This window comes from Apis mellifera, linkage group LG1 (assembly GCF_003254395.2).
Source record: "Apis mellifera strain DH4 linkage group LG1, Amel_HAv3.1, whole genome shotgun sequence".
Lineage (NCBI taxonomy): Eukaryota > Metazoa > Arthropoda > Insecta > Hymenoptera > Apidae > Apis > Apis mellifera.
The window spans coordinates 5,806,580-5,829,869 of NC_037638.1; the positions used below are offsets into that span (position 1 = coordinate 5,806,580).

The window sequence follows — 23,290 nt, forward strand, 5'->3', positions numbered from 1 at the left end:
CACGTTTTCTCAAACTTGCAATTCGTGTTCATTCAAGATATTCTGTAACGGAATATTTAAAATTTTATTTATAATTTTATATGATAATATATCAAGTAGTAAAAGATTCTATTTATTATTATTTCTATATGTATATATTCTATATCCAAAAGAAGTTTTTAGTATTTTTATCAAAAACCGATCTATTTATCAATATTATCCAATAGATCATTCTCATTATTTTCATTTAGATTTCAAAACCTAAAATTTAAACTTAAAACTTCCTAAATCCAAACTTGTATCCTTCTCGCATCATCTTCCATCTTCCGATCTCCTTACCATCAAATTGCATTTCGCGTAATCGCCTCGCCATGCCAGGAAAGTATTGTCGAGCTTTATCTCACAGAAAGTCCGTGATACAAGTGCAGAGACTGCGCAGCATCCAACAAGCATATCGCGAATACCTAGAGGGGGTAGAGGAAGGATTTCGGTTTTTAATCCGTGGGTGTGGATACGTGGTGGGGATGCTGCAGACTGGAACAAAGTAGGGATGGACCCCCCTCTTGTCTATTTCTCTTGTCAGAGAGGGGTATCGCCCCACTCCACCAGCCTCTTGCCCGCTTGTTCCTGTTTTTCCGCCCCACTATTTCTCATGCCCCCACCAACGCCATCCCCCCCATAGGCAGACGTTCAGGCATCCTGTCTCACACCCACCGTCTCCTCCACGACTGGCGGGGGTCGCACTGGCCGCCTAGTGACTTTCGTGGGGTCGAGTAACACGTGCGTGAGGAAACAGCAGCCGGTCCGCGACCGGTTTCTTTCCACCGCGGTGTTAACCTTAAAGATCCGGTAAATCGATCGTGTTTTTTTTTTTCGAATTAAAAGTGTTTTTCCCCTCTTTTTTTTACACGTCTCGTATCGCGAGTTACATAATGGTTGTTCAGTGACTTGTCTTGTGTCGGTGTCGTTAATTGTTGTTAATTATTGTCCATCGAATTCGAATTGATACAAATGTGTTTGACCGTTATATTTTACTGTTTTTACGAACGGTTTCATTCGATTTGATTCAGTGTGTTCAGGCCGATCCTTCTTCTTTCGAGGTACTATGGATAGGGTGTTATGTGTCCGTGAATGGTTTCGAATATATTGTTGGTTGTTGCAAAATATTTAGCATGCTGAAACGTGAAATAATTATCGGATAAAGAAAGTTTGTAGTTGAAATACGTGTACAGAAGAATGTGGGTACAGGTATTCTAGATTGGATTTATTTCAGGATATTTTTAAAAATTGGTTATCGATCAAAAGATCGGTTGATTTTTTCCAAAGAATTACGTATAGAATATTGCATTTTCACGAATCATCACGAATCATCATTTCTCATTAGAAATTTTCGAAATATTTAAAAAATTCTGAATTTTTCACATTATTATACAAATACCAAATACTTTCATAATAACAACATTTCAAAAAATTCATATTCAACCATGAATCTCGCGATTGAAATTAAACGAAGATCGTTTCTTTTTTTTTTTTTTTTTTTTACAAATCCTTCAATTTAAAAAAAAGAATACAAACACATCAAACGTTAGATTTATTTCGAGAAATATTTTCAAGGATATCGAAAGGAGAAACGCGGCTTCTAATTAACTTAATTAACCTCCTAGCTTCCCTCGAGCGACATCCGGCTTCCTCGAACCGGAAGCAAGCGTTCGGAATGCCGTTTTATAATAAAATCTCGTAGCGTGATGACGATTGTTCGGCCGTTTTTAAACGGAGGAAAGAGAGCCGACCTTCTCCCGTAATTTCTGCCGACCTGATTCGAGAGATCGCGTAATTCATTTACGGGGCTCGTCCTTACACGGGGAGGGCAAGAAATAGAGCGAGGAAGCGGAAACCTATATTTGGATTAGTCGCTTTTATCATCTTAAATGGGGATGTTCGATTGCTCTCTGTGTGCCAGGGAGGGGGGGGAGAGATGTTGGTAGTTGTTAAAGTGGTTTTCCTCTGCTTGTTTGCCGCGGTATCTTGGACGTGTGTGCGTATGGAGGGGAGAGGGAAGCGAAAGGAGAGGGGGAAAGAGGAGTTAATGAAAGAAGAAGTGCTGACGAAAGAGTCTTCGTGCTGTTGGCTTGCTTCCTACAACCACATCGCCTTTTCTTTATTTCTGTGATTGCAAGATTTTGATGAGAGTCACTTTTCTAAATTATTCGGAGATCGTAACAACGAGAAGTAGCTTCGGTTAATTTTCTTTCTTGTTTTACAAAACAACAATTTGAATTTTATGTAGCTATTTGGAAAATTTATATTTATCGATTTATTTTTTTTAGATACAGATTCGAGAGAATTAAATTGTTGATTCGTCACTGCAAATATCGAATTTAATAATCTCGTTAATTTCAAAAATTTTTCAAAAATTTCGATATATTTCACGAAGTTTCGATTTCAATAATATTTCACAAAAATCAATTCTCTAATTTTTCCCTTTTTTCTTCTTCTTCCATTTTTTTTTTTTTTTGTAAATATATGGAACGAAATTTAATATTGGAGAAAAAAATATCCAAATCTTTCGAAATATATCAAAAATTTCGATATATTTCACGAAGTTTCGACTTCAATAATATTTCACAAAAATCAATTTTCTAATTTTTCCCCTTCTTCTAAAAAAAAAATTTTTTTCTTGTAAATATATGGAACGAAATTTAATATTGGAGAAAAAAATATCCAAATCTTTCGAAATATATCAAAAATTTCGATATATTTCACGAAGTTTCGACTTCAATAATATTTCACAAAAATCAATTTTCTAATTTTTCCTTTTCTTCTTCTTCTTCCATTTTTTTTTTTTTGTAAATATATGGAACGAAATTTAATATTGGAGAAAAAAATATCCAAATCTTTCGAAATATATCAAAAATTTCGATATATTTCACGAAGTTTCGACTTCAATAATATTTCACAAAAATCAATTTTCTAATTTTTCCCCTTCTTCTAAAAAAAAATTTTTTTCTTGTAAATATATGGAACGAAATTTAATATTGGAGAAAAAAATATCCAAATCTTCGAAGTATTGGTTTCACGACGAAACGAGTGGGGTGCGTAACTCGATAAAAAGGGTGGCTCCGCACACCCTCTCCCTCTTTCGTAATGACCAATTGGGAATGATTGATACATGGAATGACAGGCTGTTGTTTGTGCAAGAATCTAGATGGAAAGGTAGGGAAGGGCTGAAAAGTGACGAGAGGAATAGCGATGCAGTCATAACAGAACGAGTTATATACGTTTCTTTCTCTTTTTTCGATTTACACGTTTTTGTCCATAAATCATTGGATACTTCGAGGATATTTCTTTTATCAATTTCATTTACGATTCTCTTTTCAGAATTTTACGAAACGTATATAATTTATTAAAATTAAAGATTTAGGATGTTTTAAATAAATTTTTAGTTCAGTTAAAATTTCGAAAAGCAATGGAATAATTTACAAGATCAAAATATATAAAGAATTATATTATAGAAGCAATGGATAATATTTACATAAAATAAAATTTATAAATTAATTATAAAATAGTTATAAAATATATGAAATTGTACTTTGATTTTTTAACTTGGACGAAGGAAACGAATATTTACGAAATAAATTAAATAATCCAAAAAACTTCGAATCAAATTTTAAAAAAACTAAAAAAATTCCAGCATCGATAGTTTAATATAATTCACGTTTGAAATTAACGAAACTTCCAAACTCGTTTCTAGTGTACTCTCGTTAAACAGTGCCAACCACACTGGCTTGAAAGAGAAATAGGGATTTGCTTAAGAAATAATTGCGATCATTAAACGAATCGACAACCGTGGCTTTTCGTTCGCTTGTTCCATTATTCCTTCATTCGAGAAATATTTTTTTTTCAAGACTCCATTTTATTGAAATTCGAAAGAAGAGATGAGGGGAGAGTTCTTTTCGATTTCTGTCTTCAAAATGGAACGAAGTTTTTGTTATTTTTGTTTAGATCGATCTTGTTCGAGTACGTTTCAAGCTGATTAATAGAATTTATCATTTAGACAGGATTTTAATCGTACATAATTTTTTAGAAAAATTGTTAATTATTAATTTTTTTAGATAAAGAAATTAGATAACGAGAAATTAATTATATATATATATATTATATGATTTTTAAAAAAGATGTCGCAAAAAATTCTTTTTATATTCTTTTATAAAATTTTATATTGAATTCCCTTACAATAATAACTGTCTTTCTTTCTTCCAAATTTTTTCCAACTCTATAATTAGTATAAAAAAAATAAAAATAAAAAATTCGTCGAATAAATCTAAATATTTTACGAATTTCGATCACTTCAAAATCTTCGAATTCAATTAACCACCAATCTCGTTTCATCGTAAAACAACAATTACCTTCATTTCAAAATTTTCTCGATCGATCTCCTCTCGAATCTTCCTCTGAAAATCGATTTTAAAAACTTCATTCATCTCCAAACTTGCAATTATCCACAAATAATTAATACGATTCATCCGATCAATTCATTTTTCCAAAATCGAAGATCGAGATCGAAGCGAGCGAGGAGATAACAGATCGAGAAATGGTTCGAAACGTTCGTCCGTACAGAGCGGAATGGGAAGAGGAGAGGAGGGAAGAATGCGGTGGAGAGAAGAATGGCGCGTAGGTAGGGACACACGGTTCGCGCGCAGTTTATGATAATATTTAATCCAGTTACAGCGAAGGGTGAATATAGAGCGGACAAAGCGGACCTCGTGGTGGTCAGTCGATGCCTCGATGCACGGTTGGCAGCGGTGTAATCCAGTTATGCCCGAGCTACGGACGCAACGCGTTGCGGTTTAGTAACGTTCCGTATCGCTTCTACGCGCAATACGTTTCCGCGATATTCGTTTCGTTCGGCTATTTTCGGCTATTTTCGGCTATTTTCGGATCGAAGGGGGCGAAGAAACGAGTGGAAATTAGGTAACCACGCGTGGATTTGTTCTGTCAATCGTTTGGGATATTCGATCGTAGAATTAATGAAAAAATGAGTGGAAATCGAATTTGTTAATATTAATTTGCAATATTTTCTATTCGTTTGTTTTATGAACGTATCTTAGATTAGATAATTACGCGTGAATTTGTTAATCGATCGTTTGTTACTCGATCGAGGCAATAGGAGTTATAGAAACGGACAAACAAGTGGAAATTACGTTGTGGATATCGTTTGTTAAACATTCGTTTGAAATATTCGATCGAGGCAATAAGAGAAATTGAAGAGGATAGATAAATGGACATTAGATAATTAAGCGTAGATATCGTTTATCCGTTTGGGATGTTCGATCGAAGAAATAGGAAAAATTCGTAAAAGAGGAATTCATTATGTGTGGATCATTCAGAATATTTTAAATTCTATCGTTTAATCATTTATTTAACGAACAAATAGGAAGAATTGTAGAGAGAGTGAAAAAAGGAATAATTTTGGATTATTAAGTTTAGAATATTCGATTAAAATAATAGAAAAGATAAACAAATTAATGGAAATTAGATAATTTTTGTCTTCATTACGTGTGATTATCAATTGATTATTTAGAATATTCAATTCGAGAAAATACAAGTAATTATAGAGAGAAATGGAAAAATTAATCAACAACCTTTTGAATAATTATTCTTTGTCCATTACGTGATAATTAATTTATGATTTAAAATATTTAATTCGAAAAGGAGAAATTGAAGGAAAACAAAATCAATGATATCGGTAAATAAAAAATTCTAAATTATTTTTATCCACTATGAATGGTTATTAACTTTAGAAAAATTGTTGTGTATTTAACTATCAGTTTTTAAACGTTTTCATCAATCGATTTAGAATATTCAGTGGAAAAAATAAGAAGAATTAAAAAAAGATGAAAAAATTAATTAATAAAAATTTAATTTTTGTATCTATTAATTATCGTTCACTAAATCGATTGATTATTTAAAAATATTCGAAAAAAACTTACCAAATAGGCGAAGAAACAAAAAGCATTAGCAGTTAATAATGAGTTCCAATTAATTTTCTAATTTTCCACTTTTGATTATCAATCAATTGTTCTCAATATTCAATTGAGAGGAAATAACGAGTAATCACAACAGTTCCATTTTTCCTCTCTACAATGACTAATTTCCACGGTTAAATGGATTACACGGTTGATCACCGACGTTTGTCACTATCACTTTGATCTTTTTGATCTTTTTTTCCACTGTTGCACATTCCTTGATCACTTTTTTTATTTTCCACTATTTGCTTTATCGAAAATTTTCTCACTTTTCACCGTTTGGAATCATCGTAAACACACATATATTTTGAATCATCAATAGTCTCTTTTAGCTAAAAATATTTGGAGTTCCAGTTTCATTACTTTAGCAGCTTTTTCCCAAACGTACTGCACTGATCGAAACAGTTCTATTTTTCAACGTTTCAACGACTAACTTTAAGAGGATTACGCAGTTGATCACTAACGTTTTCTTTCATCGAGTCTTATTCACCACTATTCACCACTATTATAAATTTCTTTTTTTTTTTTCTATATTTCTTTTTATATTTAATTTCGTTTTACAAATTTAATAACACTTCACTTGATTCGTCGAGTATATTTGAACAAGTAACGATCGAGTATCAGATTACACACGTCAATGCTAAATATTTACGAATTTATTTGTGCAAAATTTAAAAACTTACAAAATTAATGCATAAAAATATATAAAATATAAAAAATTATCATACTTATTATTATTACTTCTTTGATTATATTTATAGAAATGAAATTTTGCATGAAAATTCGTAATATAATTGATCACGTGTAAGATAAGAAGATGATTTGTAGTTTAAATGTGGAGCTTCATGGTTAGAATCGATAGGTTACCGTTGGAAACTCGTCTTAATGTTGCAGTGAATCTCATTGGATCGCGAAGCCTTCGAGAGGTTTTTTACGCGTGTGACACGTGTTTTGACTCGATCCGCTTCTCCGCGACGGTTAGAAACGTTTTCGAACTAATCTCTCTTTTTAAGCACGAAACTAAAAAGTTGGAAAAATAATTGGATTGTATTTGGAAAATTTCAGATAGTTCTTGCGATTTGGATTGCTGTAAAAATATTTTTGATTATCGAGAGTTATTTTCCACGCAATTTAAATTATTCTATTTAGAAATTTGAAATATCGTCGAATTGTTTCGTTATTTTTTACGATTTAAACGTCTCAAAAGTATTTGTGAGTCGTTGAAAGTTTCGCGTTATTTTTTGCGATTTAGATCGTCTCAAAAATATTTTTAATCGCCGAAATTTCCACTATTTTTGTCAATTTGGATCAAAATAAAAAATATTTGTGATTGTCGTATATTTCGAACGAATTTCGAGGTCGTCGAATCTTCTGATACTTTCCACGATTTGAATTGTTAGAAAAATATTTTGGATCATCAACCAGTTATCTTTCGCGATTTGAACTCAAAAATTTGAAACATCTTAAATATAGAATTGAGTATTTTGTACGATTTAAATTATTCTACCAATATTTTCGAATATCGAAATTCCTATTATTTTCTTTGAATTGAATCATTCTATAATATATTTGTATTTATCTAAAATTTTATACATTTCTCAAATTTTTTTTCAAGATTCAAACCACTTTAAAAATAATAATTCTCTAGATTCGATAGAAGCACTCACAAGCAAACACACTTCCAGTGATATAGAATTTCACGACACTTAACAATAACGAATAAACTTCACGATATTAGTGATAATCTTGGTGCAGTGAAGTGTCAAAAGTGCCAGCCACGATAATAAATAACAAGAACAACCACGAAGAACAATAAAGAATACAACAAGAATATTTTCCACAAGGAAATGATTATCTATTCGCTATTCGATTTCGATCGAAGGCAACATAACCTAACATAAGAAGACGATCGAGGATAATTCTTCCTCGACCCAAGATATTCTTCTTCAAGTGTCCAATGGTTCTTCGAAGACTGGTCGAACATCATGCTCGATCTCTTCTGTATTTTGGTGCCACTACGGCTAGTGTAGAATCGATCACAGAATACGACAAAAGAAAACATAGCTGCGAGCTATTACGTGGAACTAATCCAAACGAGGATACGCGTGAGAAGTGGATCAGAAAGGAGCGTAGATGTCTCTGCCGCGATCTCTTGGCGCCTGGAACACAGTTTTCCTTTCGTACGCCACGCGCTAGACATTTGATGAACGACACGTGGCCTTGTAGTTTGAATCGGCGAAGAATAAAGAGAAACAGGAAGAAGATGTTCCTCGATGGGCTAAGAATCGAGCAATGTCGCGTGTTCTCGTCTCTCAACGACTCATTGTTGGATCAATGAAATTATAATTTTGATAGAAGATAAAGAGAGGTTAAGAGTGTTCAGTTCCTTGTGAGATGAGATGGAGATGCCTCATGTGGAGAGATGACGAGTATATTCGAAGAATCGAGGTTCGAGTTTATCTGCCTTCGATGTATAATATATTGTTCATACGTATTATCATTAGATTATTAAATAAATTATAGAAAAATAATATATAGAAGAATTGGTATAAAGAGACGTTTGATCGTTCTTATCGAATTAAGATTTTGAAAATTAAATCACATCCTATTTAGATCAAGAGAGGAGATCGTTATTTTTTTTCAAAAAAATTAAAATTTTGAAGAATTTGAAAGATTTCTGATCGAGACGAATTTATTATAATTTTCGAAAGAATTAAAATTTTGAAAATTGAAGTGGAAGATTCTGTTTACACGAAGAAAATCTTCGATCGAGAGGAGGTCGTTACGAAAACTGAACGTGGTCGAGTAAACGAAAGAAGGATTATTCCAACGATCGATATCCATTCTCTTTTGTCACAAGATGTTTAATCCTCGATACGGTTCCTAAAAGGATTTCCTCCTTGATCAGCCCGCTCATCAAGGCTGAATCTAAAGACCCATCCAAAACGAATCTATTCCTATCACGAGGAATAGACATATCGAAAAGAATCTTGGAAACATAAGAGAGATAGAAAAAGATCACGTATCTTCTATACATATTTCTCCTCTCTCGCGGGAAATCATCGTCAAAGAAAGAGAAGACAAGACTTGTCTTACACTATAGGTTGCCTTTTTCATGTGATTGGCTAAATTCGTAACAAAAACAAATAAATTCTTTAATTCTACTTTAATTCTACTATTAAAATCACCACAACTTCTACTTTATTTCAGTTAAATTTGTAACAACTAATTTTTTAATCAAACATAAATTCCATTGAAGATCAACATTATAAACCAACAATATTATCAAAATAAGAAAGTAAAAAAAGGACAAATCATTTTGGTGAAGTCTTCTTGTAACTTGGCTAAATACGTAACAACTAATTCACTAAGAACCACTACAAAACTTCCACTGGTTAAATTTATAAAAATTGATTCGTTAAATATAAATAAAGTCCACCAATAAAATCACTAAAAATTTCATTTCTATTAACATTCATACCACAATTGTTCTGTTAAGAAAAATATGAAATAAATATAAATAAAATCAAGAAACAAAATAAGAAGAGAAAAATAAAACTTCTTGGCAAGCTAACCTAACCAAGATAACCAAACTATCAAAATTGTATAATAAATTTTCTCTAACCTACAAAAATTCGTCTATTCTGATCTATAAAAACTCAGTAGAAGGAAATTCTTCTTTAAATATTAAGATTTAACGAAACAATGAATCTCGAAGCGAGGAAAGAATATCACACCACAAATATTTAACGATTTCGATTCACCATTACCACGAGCACGATTCTTTCAAACGCAACTGCACAGAGGGAGACACTATCCAGAATAGAAGATCGAGGTTCGAGACAAGTGTATCGAAAGAGCGAATAAAGTAAAACAATCGATTGTAGAACAAAGATCGAAGAGGAGTAGGAATCGAAGCAGGAAGTTTGTTGTTTCGTTCTCTTAGAATTTTTCTACGATTGAATCGTTCCTTTTGTGAAGAAGGATTAAAGGAACAAGGATGCGATCCAAGTGGAGAATCGGAAGGATCGTACCCTTTAACGGGAAGAAATGAAGTTATCAGTGTCGGCTTACAGAGCTCAGGCAAGTGCTCACAAGAAGATCCTTTCCAACTATCAGCATCAGCTGAGTTACGGGGCCACCAATCAGGCGTCCTCGGCCCGGACCCCCTCTGATCCCGCGACGTTCCTTACTGGCTTCAAGGTTAGTCATTTTTTTCTTTGCATATTCACGATTCAAGAAAAATTTCAACATTATAATCAATTAATTTTGTTTGAATTTTTTTTTGAATATAATTTCGAAGAGAATTATAGAGAATTATATAAGAGAATGATATATATTATATATCATTTTTTTTTTTGATAATAGGAAAACTTTGTCTTTGATATTTTTTTTTTGTAAAATTAATTTTTAAAAAGCAATAGTTTTGGAGGCTTTGTAATTATCTTTTGATAATGGAAAAAATTTATTATTAATATTTCACATTTTATTATATTTTGTAATTTCTTTATTCAAAATTATTTTTGCACAATAAAATTTTATTCACATTTTCATTCCTATAGTATACACATAGCACTTTCAATTATGCATGGAGGATATTTATAATCTTAGAATTCCAGATACAAGAATTTTTTCTTGCATTGATGGTGCTCGATTTTAATACTATAAAGGCAAAAACCTGTATATTGTATCATTAGAGATTAATTAATAATCGCGTCATAAGTAATTAATAATTAATAACTACTTTAGTTAAAATGATTAATTCGCTTTCTGTGTGAATTAATTTTCTGAATCGTGGATGAAAATTTAATTGAATTTTAAACATTAATTTAATGGTGCTTTTTACATGGAATATTTTTTATTTTATTAAACATTGGCAGTTTCTTGGAAACTAATTATACTTATTGAGAGTTTCATTTATAATGTAGTAAGTACGTAATTAAAGTGGGTGTCTTTGTTATTATGTTTTTCATTTTTCAAGAGAAATTAGAATATAGTCATTAATATTTTGCTTGAATATTTCAATATAATTTCCTATATTGTTTTTTGAATTGTTAATTGTCTGGTTCAAATTTAATATTAATATTCGAATGGTTAAGTTGATGTATTCTGAATTTTTAGGATGTTTAAATCTAAGAAAAATTTATTTTTAATAAATTCTTTTTTTTTACTAAAAATTTTCCAAGAAAATAAATGAAAAATATATAATTCGATAAAAATATAGGAATATAAAGGAATATAAAATTATATTCCTAGATAATTAAAATAAAAAAACTTATTCAAAATGTGATGTTATTATTAAATTAATTTTTTAACAATTAAATTAATATTTTATTATTATTAATACTTTATTTTATTAAAATTTAATAAATGTATGCAATATAAAAACGAAATTCTTTAATCGATAATTTTTAAAATAAACTTCGAAATTTCTTAAAACAAAAATATATGAAACACGAAGTAGAATAAGATTGAAAAAGATAATATAGAAAAACGTTTAGAAAAAGAACGTGGTAAGATGTACGTGACTAGTTTTTATTTGGATTTTAATTGTGACTTTACTTTTTTCACAAAACTCTAGCTTTCTTCTGCCATTGTCCTCATTTTCATTGTACCACTCGAGGAACAAAAAGTTTTTTTCGTCTAAAAACTTTTACTAGGTCCATAAAATATGCACTTTCGTTTATTGGAATTTTTTTATTTAGGTAATTCAAAAAATTTTCGAATTTCATTATTCGATTATTACAAATTTTGCTTACACGTAAAAATTTTTATTAATCATAACAATTTTTTTTAAAAATGAAAGATACAATATAAACGCATTATAGTAATAATTTTGAAATAAAAATTTTGGAAAATTGAAATAAAATATTCATTCAAAAATTTTACATCACGTTTCCAAATCTCAAATTTTCGAAAATCAAAATTACTTCATTCTATGCTCAGATGACAAAACCCAAAATTTTTTTTCAATTTTACAGCATTGTAATTTCATACTTCATTCATATTCTGTAAGATCACGATAAAAAATGCAATTTATTCTTCTTATCTTTTCCAAACGTAACAAACGTGTGACATATTTTGGAAATTAATAGTTATCTAAATGCATACGAAAAAAGCACGTACATACTGTGTATCCGAATTTCGACGAGAAAAATGACACATCAGATTTGTCATCTAGTCAAAGAAGTGTAACAACGGTTCTCATTCAATTTTATCGAAATTCTAAATTCTAAAAAAAAATCTTAAATTGAAAAAATCTCGTTTTTTCGAATTAAATTTATCAATTTTAATAGCAGAGAGGAAAAAAACCAAAAAGAATCGAGTCTCCGTTCTTTACCGCTCTTCGTCACTCTTTTAATGGCGTCCTCGATTTACCCGCGCGATTTAAATTTCAAACGAACTTCCACCCGAGCGATCTCGGACGATTTCGACAAGCGTCATGCCATCGATATCGACACGCAATTACCTGTTCTCGTACACGTTGGCACGTAACAAACCCATCGTCGACGTAATCGTGATAACTATGCACCGTCGTCTTCTCTCTCTCTCTTTTTCCTTCTCTCTTTTCTAATCGACCAAATTTCCTGGACCTGGATGAATCTATCGATGGCAACGACTTTACGTACTCGCTCTCCATTATCTCGACACTCGAATAATTTCCGCCCGGATCGGGGATGGATATCGAGCGGAAATTAAGAATGTATCGGCGCGCGATTCAAACGTGATTTTTCATTCAGAAAATGGAAACGAATGAAACGGATGAATGGAAGGATTGTAATCTCACTTCTCGCCGCGAGTGAAATGTTTTTCCAGTGCTTTTTCGGATTAATTAAAGGAATCGAAAAATACGTAATTTTTTTTTTTTAGTTTGTCTGCATATACAGGGTGGAAAAGAAATTTTGGAGGAAGATTTAAGGGTATTGTAAAAGTTTCGATAACAAAAATTCGACGCAGTGATTCTGTAAATTTTCTCCAACTTTTACGTTAGTTTCGATCTTTGATTTTCATCTTCGAGATATGTTCCACGGATATATATATATATTTAAACAGAATTTCATTAGAAAGAAATTAATTAATTAACGATCAATCACGATCTAAATTATACCCTTCGAAAATTTGTTCCAAATTGATCAAGCCAATTAAGCAACTTCCAAGTAATTCAATAACGAACTGATGACTCAATACCATCGGTTAACTGAAAGTTTGAACGATAAAGAGACTCTTGAACGATTATTTCTTCCCAAATTTAACTTATTTTTCGAGCAAATTGAATCTTGATAATTGCAATGATTAAATGTAATTCGAGAGACAATTACATATTGGAACGAACGGTTGTCAAAAACAAACGAGCTTCCATCACCACTTTTGACGTTTCGATGTCCGGTAATGATCTGTCGAGTTGTAGCTGGAAAAAAAAGAAAAATAAAACAAAAAAAAGAAAAAAATAAACCATTCCCAGAGAATTCCAGTCCAACCAGCGAAAACAACGGTAATTGATTTTTTCTCTTTTATATGGATGCAGCTATGTGAGCGGGGCAGCTAGGAGCAACAGTCCTAGAAAAATGTCGAATAAACTGCCAGTGGTTCGTATATCGGTTCCCGTAAGTGTTACTGCAATCTACTCTACGGTCGAGTGTGTTTATATTGTGTATACGGAAACATAGGAATCGTTGTGCAGGGTGTTGATATGATTCATGGTTTGGAAGGTACATCGAGGTATTAAGAAATTGGCAACGAAGCAAAGATTTATTTGTATATCGAAGTTTATAACGAATATTCGACAAAAAATTAATCGAAGTATTAAAATTTTATCAGAGATAGATAAATTATTCATCTATAAAAACAATATCGAAGTGGAAGAGAAATATAATAAATCACATATTTTTTTGCTGATTAATATAATTAAAATTTAAATTATTCAGAATAATTCCAAATTATAAGATTAATAGAGAAGAAAAATATAAATATAAATATATAATAAAAATATATATAAATAATAAAGATACATATATATATATATATATTTGATTAAGTACATTTTTATCGATCGAGCATCAATTAGAAAATGTAAACGATTCCACCGAAAAAGGAAGAAACTAGGAAACACGTACGTAAAGTATACATCTGGACAAAAATCCCTAGTCTAGTTACAAACATAATTTAAATTCGTCCCACTGACGCAAATTTCAATTGCTTGTAACTCGACAAGCAAGCCTCGACCGATACTTTTTTACCCATCTCCCCCCTCCATCATAATCGATTCCACGCCAAAGGGTATTCCACGAATATATCGACACCCTGTATAACGTCCAATGCGAAAGGAAAAATACGCGAACAATGTTTCCATCCTAAGTGTTCAATCGTAGCGTGCGTAATCGATTGTACGGTAGCTTTCCCCTATCCTGATCTTTATAGAGGCTAGATAGGGCGTAAATAAGAGAGATAGAAACCTGTATCGGTCTTGATTTCATCCTCCACGCGTGCCACGTAGCAGGGGTTCCCAACCACTTTCTCGAATCGCGAGCCCCTTCTGATAATTTTTCCTGGATTTTAAATTGGGAAATTATTTTTCGTAAAATTGAAAAGAAAATTAATCGCAGAGAGATTTTTTTTTTTAAATTCGTACGTAAAAGTAATTTTGATAATCGTGATGAAAATTTTCTGGGATTCGCAATTTTTTTTTTATAATATATTTTCCTCAAATTTGCTTGGAAACCGGAAATACGAAGAATATTAATGTTAAAATTTTTCGAAAAAGATTAAAAATTAAAAATATTATTCTTTCAAAAATATTATTCTCATTAAAAATATTGTTCTTTTAAATTTGATTTGGAAATTAGTTAAAATACGATGTTAATTTAAAGGAAGAAATTTTTAAAACGTTTTTTCACAATAAAATTCTCTATAAAAATAATTTCGAAAATATACGAATCATCCCTTCGAATTTTTATCTTTCGAGAATATTGTAGACAAAGAATGGGAGAACAACAATTTCAACTGAAGTAAATAATGTAAAAATCTCTTTTGGGGGTCGTGACTCACGTGTTGGGAATCCAGAGCCTATACCATTAGATCTTGATATGTGTGTCTCGTCCAAGAATATAGTTTCCAATTCCCTTTCGTTAGAACCTAGAGGCGTTCCTTGCATCTTCTCGTTAGATTTAGGTGTATTCTCCCTAGTGTCTGAATGCTGCATTCAATCTTTCATCGACTGTGTAAGTATTTACTTACTATGCGTTGTTTGTAAAGTAAATCGTAAAGAATTACAAAAAAGATTAAAATTAATCGATTCTAAGGATCAGAAGAAATATAAAATTTGATATTCGAAAATTATCGACCGAGTTACGAGCGAATGATTAATCTGCATTTTAGATAAAACAAAACGTGAATCGATCCTTCAATTTTATATCTGTCCCGTAAACGATTGATTAATTTAAACGTCGTTAAAATGTTAAAGCATAAGACTGTGAACAGAGATAATAATAAAAGAATAACAATTTAAAGTTAGAAATTGCGATAATTTTCTTATCGATACATATAATTATGCTTTTCTACAATAAAGCAATAATCACGAATGCTTGTAATATCTCTTATTGAGCATTTCAACGATGGATATATTTATTCGTCCGCCAGTTTTAATGTCAGTCTGGCACGATATCAACCACCATTAGCCATAAAACTGGAAAGTGTTATCTTTTACGGTTATGCCTGAATGCGTTTCGTGCGATCGAAATCGAAAAAGTTTCGATGCGTAGCAATATCATCTTCTTTCGAAACTATATTTTAATAATAGGATTATCGATCGATTAAATATCCGATACTATTCTATCACTATTTGTATTTCCACTTTCTGTCACCATAACCTTATACACAATATCTGAATAAATATTCTTGAATCAATCACTGCGCCACGTTATTTATAATTATTGAAGGAGAATAGAAATTCCTGCAATGATATTACGTCACATAACCACAACGATAATGCAACACCAATTTAAAGAATTTTCTCTATTACTACACTTTCATTCTCGAACGATTTCATTCTCGAACATAACCTCACAACTCGATTCTCCGTAAGCGATATTTCCACGATTTTTCCCTCGAAAAAACGTTACCATCGTTCCATTGTCGAGTGAAATTGCATCTGGTATAGCCATATCAAAAGTTAGACGTGTACCGATTGTTCGTTCGTGACGGCCGAGTTCCGTTGGATGGACCGGATCGCGGAGAGAGATCCGTTCTCGCGTGGCATTCGCATTGATTCGCCTCCTTTCAAGATGGATACTACCAAGTGGTGGGGGGTAAGAATTCCACCGATCTCTTGAAACGCAGCGAGATATCGGTGGAAAGTTTCGAGATCCCATTTCGCGAATGCGATTTCCTGGTTTTGTCGTGAAATACGTACTACCTTTCGAGTTCAAGTGAACTGAAAGGACAAATTGAGCTTGGGGACAGGAGGTTTTTGAATTCGTATTAAAGGTATGTGTGTTGTGGTCGAAAATGGAAAGGATATAATAATGTGAAATTTTCCACGAATAATTTTAACCGAGAATAATAGTTTGGTGTATGACGAAAAATTATTGTAGAAATTTTCCACGAGTAATTTCAACTAGGAATAATTCGTCGTGACCTACTTTATCGATAGGGAAATTTTTCTTTATGTTTCTTTGAAAATTAGTTTCACAGTCGAAGGTGAAACATATCGCAATGTAATAATAATCCTCTTCTGTGAACTTAATCTAACAAATAAAAATTGCCATTCGAAATTGACAAACACTCGTTTCGTGAAATTTTATATGTAAATAATATCAAGTAATCTTCTTTGAGATTGACAATCACTCGAATTAACTCACGTTATGATCTACGCATTATAATCTGCCATAAAAATTTAATGTTTCGATCTAAAAATAAAATTACTCGAATAATTCGTCATTCGATTATATCAGTCACGAATAAAATTATCTCATTAATCCTAAAAATACAGTTGAGAAACACTGGTATTAGTTCGAAACCCTAACCTGTATCAACAATTTCATCCACTTTTTCGCGTAGGGGAGAAAGGGAGAAAGGAGAAAGTGAAAACAGAAAAATAAAAAAAATCTCACGAGTCGATTCGTAAATTCTTGGCGAGAAGATTACGCGGCGGAGCAAACTCGTTAACGTCCTCGACTAAATCAATTTTCCCTCCGCCTCGATCGCGTTTCTTTCTCTCGAGAGGGCGCTCGCCTCGAGCGAACCAACCTCTTTCGGAAATAAGGACGTCACGCGGCCCATTTACCGATTCCCAATTATTTCTAATTGCCCTGCTCGCCGTTCCAACGTTTTCCTGTATCAACCGGTCCCACGAGGGGCCAATGTTCCACGCGAAACGAGCGTTACAGGTTAGGTTACTCGCGTGACGAGCGCTATGCTACTTCAATTAGTGCGATACCCGGGGTGTACAGGTTAGCTCGATCCTCGTATTTTCCCTTCGATGATCGTGCGCAACGGTGCATGTCGATATCTCGACGCGTCCAGGGGAGGCATTAAATTTTGCGATCGTGTGCACGAGATGGTGGCATGGAATCGTGTTATGGTTTTTTTTCCCTTTAAATCGATTTTTCGCTTGACCGTGAATTAGAGGGATTTTCGTATTTTTTGTTTTTTTTTTTTTTTGAAAATAATTACGATTATTGTATAGAAGATATATCGATGAATAAAGTGAATAAAGTAAATATTATCAAAGATATTACGTAATTTATTTTAAAAATAAATTATTTGAAATAAAAATTTCCAATTACTTTCAGAGTGCAAATTTATTTTAAACGTTGCACGAGAACGAAATAAATCGTGCGATATTCGAACGATAAAATCAAATTTACATTCGAGTTAACTCGAATGATTAAAAGAGGTTAGAATACTCTCTATTGTGTCGATAATTGCGATCAATATTATCCAGTTCAATTTTCTTCGAAATACAAAATAACAATCCCTCTCCGCAACGCAAATAAGAACAATAGAATCCGTGGTTTCGTCAAATATTATTTCTGCCAAACTGGTCGCGATTGATGTTCTCGATTCATTATTGACATTTCGTAAATAACGGTGAATGGCACGAATGCGAAACACCGTGTCTCGACACGTGTAAATACGAATAATTTGCATGCACCGACGAACAAAGTTTCGCAAATATTACGTGCGTATAAAGTAGCCGTAACACGCGATGTTATTCGTAATTGCAGGTTCGATGATTAAAATTCACGCGCAGGACGATTCGTCTTGCATGCGACGCCATTTTCCAACTACATTATCAACCGGTCGCGGTTGATTAATCAATTTTCTTTGGAAATTTAATAATACAAATTTCCATCTTTGAATCTCTTTCTAATTTTCTAATGTTCGATTTTTTCATTTCATAATGGAAACGATTAAAACAACTCTGATTTCAATTTATTATGATTTTTTTTTATTCAAATTTTTAATCTTAAATTTAAAATTCAATAAATTTCTAACATTTCGAATTATTAATTTCAAATTTTTCAAATTTTGAAATTTCAAATTCGCAATCTAATTGATATTTTCATTTCTCGCTTGTCTTATTACCGATCGAGCAGTAACAAAGACATCCGTTCGTCGCAAAGCAAAAAAAAAAAAAAAAAAAAAAAAAAAAAAAGAATGTCGTTGAAAAGCATCTTGTTCAAAACTACGATCACCGTTGATCAACTTCGTGCAACAGTTAATTATCCGATCCACAGTTGGATGGCTCGTTTCCACGTTTCGATGCGCTTAATAAAGTTTGTATTGTGTCAGTTCTGTGCACTCTCCATTCGGTCAAGTTGCGACGTGTTTCTCGACACGCGTCACGAAACATATGCGCTCTGCAACAACTTTCCACACGTTTGTATGTAGAAATCGATGTATATACCGATTACTTCGTTAATTAATTTTCGAATTAACGTGCACTGGTTAAACGTGGTTTAATCTCACGTACATTAGCGAAAATTTTTTTTTTATCTTGGATATATCTTTTTTCGAGTTAATCTTGCATTTTGGATTCATTTTTTTTCTCAATGATAAAACTTGACGTTAATTCGAGCAAATTATATCGAGGTTATGGTAACTTTGTTGATTGATAATTTATATTTCGAATTTTTAATAAAATTAGAATTGTTTTTAGATACATAAATTGATTGATATTTTTAATTATTCCATTCGATAAGTCCAAAAGTAAAATAAATTACAATTAAATTGAGATCATAGAGATTATCAAAGCAATTTAAGTTAATCATTATTTCCATATTTATTTTATAATGTATAAAAGTAGAAATTATATAGATTGATAATTCAATATCAAAATTCGTTTATTAAATTATTTCTACAAATTAACCAAACATTCCACTTAAAAGATACATATAGCGATTAACACATGGCAACACTCGACACGAGATAACCTAAAAACAAATCAACTTGCAAACAGTGCTTAAACGAATCCTTCTTCATCCTCTCTACCGACTCTAATCTCCCTTTAATCATTGCCTTCTCAACTACGAAAATTAACGAGAAATTACGCAACCAAAACACACGTTCTATCCAACCTAATCTTTATTATTCATCGCATCGTATCAAGTGCTGTTGAAAAGTTTAAACGACAGTTTTTCAATTATTTCTTGTCACATCACAATCTAAAAAATTTTAACTTTTCAATCGTTTCTTCTTTTCCATTCCTCGAAATTAATTCCTTATCGCAATGTCACAATCTAACCTAAATTTCTATATTAATCTACATTATCGATCGAAAAATTTAAATGAAAATTAAAAATTCTAATCTTAGTCTTAATTATTCATCAGTATTGAAAGATTCAAACTATAATTCTCAATCGTTTCTTCCTTCCCCCATTCCTCGAAACTAATTTCTTCTCGCAATGTTACAACTTAACCTAACTTTTTTCAATCTTCATTATCGATCGAAAAATTTAAACGAAAATTAAAAATTTTCCATAATCTAAATTATTCGTCGCTCACCAAAAGATTTAAATAATTCTCAATCAATCCTCGAAACTATTCCTTTATCGCAATGTCCCGACAATAACCTAACCTAACTTTTATTATTCATCAAGTACCACTGAAAAATTTAAACGACACTTCCCAACAGTTGCTCCTTTCTCATCCGTGAAACTGGCAATCCTTCGTCGACTTATATCCCCGTTCAAATATATTCACTTTCCACACATTTCTACAGGTATACGTTTCCTCGCAATCCTCGTATCAAGGATTTTGTCGTATCCGTTTCACGGTATTTCGCTTCGAAACATACGAATCGCAAAATATTTCCGACTTTCGAATTCCTCGACGAGTTCCACGCCCCAATAATTCACGAGGCCAGATTTTTATTCTACGACGCGAACATCTCTTCGAGTTCTCGTATGGAAAGACGAAGAATCATCTTTCAATGACAGTTTAATCTAAGTTAAGTCTCCTGGTTCGATCGAATGGATTATTCAGTGAAAGAAAGAGAGAGGAAGAGAGAGGGAAAATATTTATTTATTATATTCACAAAATATTTAAAAATAATATATATATGTGAGAATAATATATTTTACATGTATTTCTTATTTTTATTGTTTTATATTACTCTTTAAAGAAATTGAAATTATGTATATACGATTTAGTCTGATTAATTTTTGACTACACTACTTGTCGATTAATAATTTAATAATTAGTATTAATGATCGATAAAATTATAAATCATTGCATTATGATGAGATAATAGAAAGAGAAAAATTCAAATTTGATTATAGTCTGACGAATTTTTTACTTTACTACTTGTCGAATATTTCTAATAAGATTAAAATCAACGGATGATTTTTAATGGATTAAATCACTTGATATACGAGATAATGGGAGAAGAAGATTTAAATTTCAAATTTTGACGAAACTATGATCACTTTCTCTCGCCAATTATAAATTAATAAAAATTATAAATCGATCTCGAACTCGACTATTGTCTGACCAATTTTTGACCACATCACTCGCCGATAAAATTATATTATTTCGACTTCAAAGAATCTCATGGTGACAATCATCAGATTTCCAATATCTTTAGAAAGAAAAGCTATTGATCACTCGAATTGACTTACAAAAACTTCTCAATCTAAAAAAAAAAAAAAAGAACCGAGAATTTTTCTCGTATCCAATAGCACACAATTGTGAACACATTCCACATTAAAGTTGAACAACGGCGCACAGTGTAACAAGTGTAACAAGTGTAGACCACCACTTCGTTCATAACGGGTCACGCGTCAAGGGAATTGCATTCGTCGCTTTGTTTTTAACGATAGCGAGCTATCGTCTATATTCCCCCCTCTCCCCCTTGGAACCGGTCTCAAGGGGGGTTAAACCCTCCTGTTTCTAAATTCTCCACCGGCGACCACCACTTTACTCCCACGTTTACTCGGAATAAACGCAATCGTTTTATATACGAAGACCGTATCTCGATCCGCTGGGGACATTGGTTATATTATTATTATTATTATTCGATTACATTTGCATCGCACGCGACCGAGGAATAAAACGTGGATGATCAGGTGAGGCGAGGCCACAATATATATATATATATATATATATATGAAATTGTGAATTCCTTATTAATCATTTCTTTTTTATTTTAGGGTTTCGTACTACTTGATTCATTAATTTTTGATCTATACTACTTCTTTTTTAAATCGTGAATTAATCATTTTTTCTTTATTTTAGGGTTTTAGAGTTTTTGGTTTTGGAAGTAATGGAAAGAAAGTAACGAGTGACGAATTGTTTCTTATAAAATACTTTGTTATTTTTCATTTTTTAACATGAGAGAGGCGATGAACAAGTTGAAGAATAATTTGAACTTGTAAAATAAATTAATGGATAATTCGTACTACTTGATTCATTAATTTTTGATCTATACTACTTTTTTAAATCGTGAATTTCTTATTAATCATTTCTTTTTTATTTTAGGGTTTTAGAGTTTTTGGTTTTGGAAGTAATGGAAAGGAAGTAACGAATGACGAATTGTTTCTTATAAAATACTTTGTTATTTTTCATTTTTTAACAAGAGAGATAGGGAGGCGATGAACAAGTTGAAGAATAATTTGAACTTGTAAAATATATTAATGGATGATTCGTACTACTTGATTCATTAATTTTTGATTTATACTACTTCTTTTTTAAATGAATTATCATATATAATAATTATATGCTAACCATTTGTAATATTTTTTTTTGTAATAGTTTCCTGGCCAAATTAATATCAACATATTAATTGTCTGATTAATAATTGATTTATACCCACTTGTCTGACTCATGGTTCTTGTTCCACTTGTCTGTCTAATTCATATGTGATTGATGTACATATATATCTGGCTATACTACTTGGCTATTAATCTAATTATTGGCTATTTATTTGATTAGTGGATGGTTTATAATAAAACATTGATGATCATTAATTGTCTGATTATATGCTTGATCTATATCTTATTTGTCTCTGAGTCATGGTTCAAGATATGATAATCTTGTTCCACTTATCTGTCTAATTGATATATAATTGATATACACATCTGTGTATACTACTCATAGCAATCATGGCTAATAATCTAATTAATGGTCATATATTATTTATTTGATTAGTGGTTTGTACATTACTCGATGCATCAATTATTGATCCGTATCACTTTTCACGTGAATTATTGACTACAATCGTACCAATACTTTGATATTGCTCACACTTTCCTTATTCTCGATCATATATTAATTCTCTGATTTATACTAATTTATTTAAGCAATGATTTGAAAATATAATGATGCTTTTCCAATTATATCTATATATCTTCTTGTGCTCTATCGTGATCGATTATTTCACATTCTTTTGAACATATTTTGGTCTTTTCTACTTGTTCGTTACACACGCAAAAGATTGTTCAAGAATTTTGAAATATTCAGTGATAGTCGGTGAAATAACAGAGCCCAAATGCCCGCATAACAATAAACAGAAATTCGAACGATTCGGTTGAAACGAATCGCGTCCATTTCCAGTCCAGATCCATCCTCGAACGATTTATTTCCTCGTTATTTCCGTGTCTCGACCGGAAGTGGCCGTCTTACGTAACAATCTCACCCTCACAGCTCTCGATCCTTTTCCATTATATTTTTCGTAATTTCTCTCTCTCTCTCTCTCTCTCTCTCTCTCTCTCTCTCTCTCTCTCTCTCTCTCTCTCTCTCTCTCTCTCTCTCTCTCTCGAGTAAAAATTAAAATATTCGAATACTTT

The 23,290-nt window shown here is 31.8% G+C and overlaps 1 protein-coding gene across 10 annotated transcripts in view; it reads left to right on the forward strand.

Annotated features, from left to right (window-relative positions):
* Nucleotides 1-211: 211 nt before the first annotated feature.
* Nucleotides 212-23,290, forward strand: part of LOC100576291 — a 160,215-nt gene continuing 137,136 nt past the window's right edge. For 3 of the 10 annotated variants that reach the window (XM_026439875.1, XM_026439892.1, XM_026439894.1), the window contains exons 1-2: nt 1,092-1,227; nt 7,654-10,208. In XM_026439875.1, coding sequence (XP_026295660.1) covers nt 10,056-10,208 — 153 coding nt within the window. In that variant the 5' untranslated portion in view covers nt 1,092-1,227; nt 7,654-10,055. The other 7 variants (XM_026439889.1, XM_026439890.1, XM_026439887.1 and 4 more) reach the window with 7 other exon arrangements.